The 5,729-nt window shown below is 67.6% G+C and overlaps 1 protein-coding gene across 1 annotated transcript; it reads right to left on the bottom strand.

The window, feature by feature from the left end:
* Positions 1–210: 210 nt before the first annotated feature.
* On the bottom strand, positions 211–5,723 carry LOC112972033 (sterol 26-hydroxylase, mitochondrial). The gene is made up of 9 exons (XM_026078059.1): positions 5,662–5,723; positions 3,121–3,311; positions 2,644–2,843; positions 2,364–2,561; positions 1,907–2,067; positions 1,402–1,568; positions 993–1,074; positions 710–910; positions 211–614 (listed from the first exon to the last, which is right to left on the bottom strand). Exons 2-9 carry the CDS (start codon positions 3,306–3,308, stop codon positions 489–491), a joined length of 1,323 nt encoding a protein of 440 aa, XP_025933844.1. The 5' UTR covers positions 3,309–3,311; positions 5,662–5,723; the 3' UTR covers positions 211–488.
* Positions 5,724–5,729: the final 6 nt, after the last annotated feature.

Genomic DNA, 5,729 nt, shown 5'->3' with positions numbered 1-5,729 from the left:
GGTGGCTGTGGCCAAGGTCAGCTATTCAGAGAGGACCCAGGCGTCCCGGCTCCAGCAGGCACAGATCAACGCGCAGCTACACAACTATGGGACAAAGGAGAGACAGAACGGCTGCGACCCCCCTCCCCGCGCCCCCCGGCAGGCAGAGCCCCCGGCTCCCCGAGCGGCCCAGCCGGGCGTGCGCGCGGCGGGGCGGGGGGGCCCCTCGCAGCGTGTGAAAGGCACAGCAATTCCCCAAGCTTCCTGCCGATGTGGGGTAGGGGGAGACTAGTGCCCCAGGGGCAATTTGGGGGCAGCCCTCACCCCCCCCAGCTTCCCTGCAGTGGGGCTGGGAGCCCCCGTCCAAAGCCGGGCAGGGGGTGGGTGCCGGGCGCTTACGGCTCAACTCCGAGCGCCAAGGGGCCCGAGGGTGCGGGGGGGGCAGTTGCCTCCCTGCCCCTCCTCGGGGGGCAGCGTCGGCTCCGGCTCAGCACCCGGGGCGGGGGCGCTCAGGGGGCCGCCGGGCGGGCGACGAACTCCAGGTTGATGGGCTTGTCGGCCACCAGGACGATGCGGGACACGGACGTCACCTCCACGCCGCGGGGGTCCGGCCGCACCTCGAACGCCTGGATGATCTGCGAGGAGAGGGGGGTGTCAGAGCCTTGGCGCCCCCCCTGTGCACCCAGCCCGGCTCGGGGCGTTGAGCTGCCCGGCGGTGCTCCATACTCACCCTCGCCAGAGCCAGGTGCATCTCCAGCTCGGCGATGCGGCGGCCGACGCAGGCGCGGACCCCGTAGCCGAAGGGGATGGAGCTGAAGGGGTGGTGGGGGGAGCCGTAGCCCCGGAGCCAGCGCTGGGGCAGGAACCGCTCGGGCTCGGGGAAGTGGGTCTCGTCGTGCGACATGGCATAGTGCGCCAGGACRAAGAGGGTCTGTGGGAATGGGGGGGTGTTAATGCCCCCTGCCCATCCCCTCCGAGCGCAATGGGGGTCCCTGCCGCACAGCCCCACTCACGTTCTTGGGGAAGAGGTAGTCTCCAATGACGATGTCCTTCTCCCAAAAGACCCTGGCGTTGGTGGGGACCACGGGGTAGATCCTGGGCCAGGACACAGGGAGCGTTAGCGCGGGAGCAGGTCTCATCTGGGCACCAGCCTCCAAAGGAGAGAAAACCCCAGGCAGGACAAGGGGGAACATTTCCTGCTGCTCCGTGGCTCCATCTCCATCCCCAAGGAGGGGACTCAAATCCAGCCACACCCTGCCTGGGAGATGTCCCCATGCCCCAGCCCCCAGGACCTCTACCTGCCACCCCAGCTGGTGCTCCCCAGTCCCAGACCCCCGAGCAGGGAGGGATGGGGCTGCCACGGGGCCCTAGAAGTGGGGCAGCGATAGGGGTCCTCAGGCAAGGGGCAAGGCTGGGCTGTACCTCAGCGTCTCCTTGATAACAGCACGAAGCAGTGGCATCTTGGGGATATCCTCAGCCCCGGGGACCCGGTCGGGGGGCACGACGGCCGTCAGCTCCTGGTACAGGGCCTCCTGGATGCCCAGGTCCCGGGAAAGGTGGTACAAGGCCCAGGACAGCGTGTTGGAGGTCTGGGGGAGCAGAGCGCGGAGGGGAGTGAGGGGCATGGGGCTGGCACCAGAGCCTGCTTACGCCAAGCGCCGCACCGACACAGCGACGGACAGCCCCTGCTCCAGCACATGGGGAAACCAGAGGCAAGGTCCAGCGAGTGCGGGGGAAACTGAGGCTCAGAGCAAGGCAGTGGCAGGGCAGGGAGGACAACCAGGGTCTGAACCAACCGATCCTCTAGGGTTTTCCCCCATGGGGCCACCCAAACCACCAGCCCAGGGTTTACGGCCTGACTGAAGGGACCAATGCCCCAGGGCAGAGCTCAGTGGGGATCCCTCAGTGGCAGCTGCCCAGCTCTTACCGTGTCCACACCAGCCAGCAGCAGCTCAGCCACGCTGCCGTAGACCTCCTCCAGGCTCAGCCGGCCGCTGGCTAGCAGGTAGCTCAGGTAGCCCGACACCTCCTTGCCCCGCTCCACCTGCCCCTCCAGCTCCTCCATCTTACGGTCAATCAGGGTCTTGCCTGCAGGGACAGGGACAGCGGGACCCAGCGCTGACGGAGCGAGAGGTGGCGAAGGCAAGGGGCTGGGAATCCCAGCCCCTGCTGGAGACGTGGCTGCGCAGGTGGCATCACCCCCTGCAACCCGTGGCGATGTGCAAACCCAGGGCTGCGGAAAGAAGAGCATGCCCTGGCCTCTCTTGGTGGCCAGAGAGCTCTGCGGGGTCCCCGCTTGCCCCTGCTGCACTGGGTGGGCTGGCTGGGGGGTCCTTAGAGGGTTCTGATCCCACTGAGCCGGGCCCCCCATCACCACCCCTCACCGAAGGCGAAGATGGTGTCCCAGCTGTCCAGGTAGCGGCCCCAGAAGGGCAGCACCTTCCGGGTCCATCGGGGCAAGACGGTGGCAAAGATGGAGTTCTTGAACATGAGGTTGATGGAGTCGATGAAGTGCTGGGTCTCGGCGGGGACCTGCCGCCGCAGGCACCCGATGCGGGTCTCAAAGAGGATGTAGGAGATCCCTGTGGGGGACAGGCCGTGTCCAGACCCCCGCAGGGACAAGATGAACGGGGCAGGGCAGGGGCGAGGGCAAGGACCCCCTACCTTCCAGGGCGAAGCGGTAGAGCAGGTTGGCCACGTCACACACCAGCACCCCCGAGGGGCTGCGGCTCCGCTCGTCCCGCAGGCGCACCATCAGGTCCGACACCACCTCGCCGATGGCACCTGCATACAGCGCCGCCTCCGAGGGCTTCAGCAGCCTCTTGTTGAGGACCTGGCGCAGGCGGTACCAGCGCTCCCCTTCCCTGCGCGGGGACGGGGCGTCAGCGCCGGGGCAGCCAGGCAAGGGGCGGCGGTTGGGAGCAAGCTCCCGATCCACGGGTGCATCCTCCCCACGCTGCGCTGGGCATCGCCTGAGCCCCAGGGGTCTTTCCACCCTCCATCCCCAGGTCCGTCTGCTTGGGGACGACAGGCTGCTTGGCAGAAGAGGGAGCAGCACGAGCTCCTCCCTGGACCTGGCAGCCGAGGAGATCGGCCGGGGAAGGGGCAGAAGCTGCCTGCTGCCCCACAGAGAGGACTCACTCGGTGAAGGGTCCGTAGGGCAGGCGCCGGGTGTCCCGGTGCTCCTTCCACAGGGCCATGTCGCTCCTCATTGGGTACTTGCCCTCCTGCCGCAGCAGCTGCTCCAGCACCTCGGGGCTCCCGATGTTGATGTTCTCGTAGTGTCCAAAGGTCGACTTCCAGATGGGGCCGTAAATGCGCCGGGACATYAGCTGCGATGTACCAGAGCACAGCAGGGTAATTGGGACATCGGGGGAGCAGTGCTCAGCTCTGGGGTAGGATCAGTCCCTCCCTGCCCCGATCCTGTCCTACACATGTCCAACGTGCTCTGCACCTGGCCCAGGGACCCCTCAGCACTGGCTGGGCCCCAGCACCTGCCTCCAACCAGCGGCAATAGCAAGTCACCAATGTGAGCGAGGAGGGCACAGTCTGCCCCTCACCCCGGGGTGCAGCAGGGCTTGCAGGGAGGTGTGCGCAGGACATGGCAGCAGGTCCCCATCTCCTGTGCTCAGGGAGCATCCTGGGCTCTCTTTGCCTTCACCTCCCAGCACCACGCATGCCCCCTGAGCTGGAACCATCCCCACAGCGCTCTGCAGAGGGCTCAGGCTGGTGTCTCCAGGCACAGAGGTCCGTGGGCCTCGACACCTCTGCCGGTGCCGAGTACACCAAGCACCAACCAACGGCACAGCCTGGGGCAACTCTCATCCATCCTGAGGATGCATGGGGGGCCTGGCGGGTCTTCTGGGGAGGCAAGACCAAGAGGGGACAGAAGGGACAGGGATGATGGCCATGCACGGGCCATTGCAGCAGCTGCCAGCTCCAAACCCCACTGCTTCCAGCACCACCCCGTCCACACTCGCTGCACACCATGCTCTGCCTGCCCCAGGGACAAAAGTCCCCGCACAGGGCTTTGAACCTGCCGCCTGATAAGCGTGGTTAATGATCAGTGCTAGCAGGTCACCGCCAGGCTGGGGCAGTCCTGGGCTGCTCCGAGGGCAGGCAACCAGCTCCAGGGGGCACAGCCCCCGGGTCAAGCCGAGGTGCTCCTCCAGGCTCCGCTGCCTGCAGCTCCCCTCTCCCTGCCTTGCCTCCACGAGGCCGGGGAGCCCCTTGGCAGCACCCCACGGGGCCATGCCTGCCTCCCTGCTGGGGAGCACGGCCACCCTGAGCCCCGGTCCAGGTTTCCCCCGGCTGTGGGGATCCACGTGGTACAATCTCCCTTGGTGACTGACTGCATCGCAGCCTGAGCCCGGATTCAGCTAGATTCGTCACCGCGGGGAGATGTTCCTCGCGGGTGGTGGCAGGAGGAGGGGGAGGGACAGCCGCCCCGGCTCCCGGCGCTGCAGGCGGCTTGCTGTGCGAACGCGCTGCGCGGGGCTGCAGGCAGCCGCCTCTCGGGCTTAAAGCAGCCTGCCGGCATCTGCTCGCAGCCTGAACCTGGCACGGCGCAGGCCTCGGGCAGCGGGGAGAAGTCAGAGCTCCCAGGAAAAGCAGCTCCGGAGCCCGCAGGGAGCTGCAAAGCCGGGGCGCGCTGGGAGCAGCAGGGAGCAGCAGGGTCCTCCTGTGCTGGCTCCCCTGCGACAGCCCCTTCCCCAGGCGGCACTGCTCCGTGGCCCTGCACGCTCCTCCGGGCCGCTGCCGGTCGGAGCTCCAGGGCGCTGGAGATGCCACCTGACTCCCTGTCAGCAAAACCATTCCTCACTTCATCCGACGTATGAGGAAGTGTTGACAGAAGAAAACAAACACCTCTGCCACCTCCTTCTCCTCTGCCTTCCTGGGCACCATCTGGCCAAACACCTGCCTGGCYGCCTTTCCCCTCAAAACTGAGACCCTGGTTAGGGCAGCTTGGGCTGGCCGGGAGCATCAGGACAACGTGAGCTGGCCCTGAGCCTTTGCCCTGTGCTGGCCCGGGCCCTCCACACCATCGCATGGGCTGTGCAGTTGTCAGGCAGCCTGCAGGCAGGGGTGACCCTGCACAGGCCTCTGCCACCCAGGCCCGGCTCCTGGGCCCAGGGACTGCAGGCACTGCCGTCCCACATGGCCTCTGCCCCATGGCGTGGGGAAGCCAAGGCACGGCGCTCACCCTGCCCAGCTTGGGGACCCCAGGGGAACCCTGGCCTGGCTGGACCCCTCCTGGTGCCACCCGGTTCTCTGCTGGCCTCAGTCTGCTGCTCACCCCGGCATCACCCCACGGGTGCAGGGGTGCTCCCCGTCCAATCCCTCCCCTCTCCCAGCACTGCCTTCCCCCCAGTTAACTCCTTGTAGTCACTTGTACGCCCACCCCCACCCCCATTTCATCCCTGCCCCCAGTACAGACCCACTTCCCCCTCTCTGCGACCCCTGCCAAGATCCCCAACCATGCACCGCGTCCCAGCCCTCCTGCCTGGGAGCCCCTGGACCCTACGCATCCCTCCTGGCACCCCAGCCCCGTGCATCCCCTCCACGACCCCCAGCCCCCACGCACCAGTGCAGCATCCCCAGACACCCCGCACCCCCAGACCCTAAGCCCCCCTGCAGGCCCCCCTGCCCCCAGCTCCGCAGTCCCGCCGCCCCCGGGCGCACCTGGAGCCGGTGCGTGTGCAGCAGGTAGCCGCGCAGGAAGAGCCAGACGAAAGTCCGGAGCAGCCCCG

This window comes from Apteryx rowi, unplaced genomic scaffold (genome assembly GCF_003343035.1).
Source record: "Apteryx rowi isolate R43461 unplaced genomic scaffold, aptRow1 scaffold_47, whole genome shotgun sequence".
Taxonomy (NCBI): domain Eukaryota; kingdom Metazoa; phylum Chordata; class Aves; order Apterygiformes; family Apterygidae; genus Apteryx; species Apteryx rowi.
This window is presented reverse-complemented; position numbering and strand designations above follow the sequence as displayed.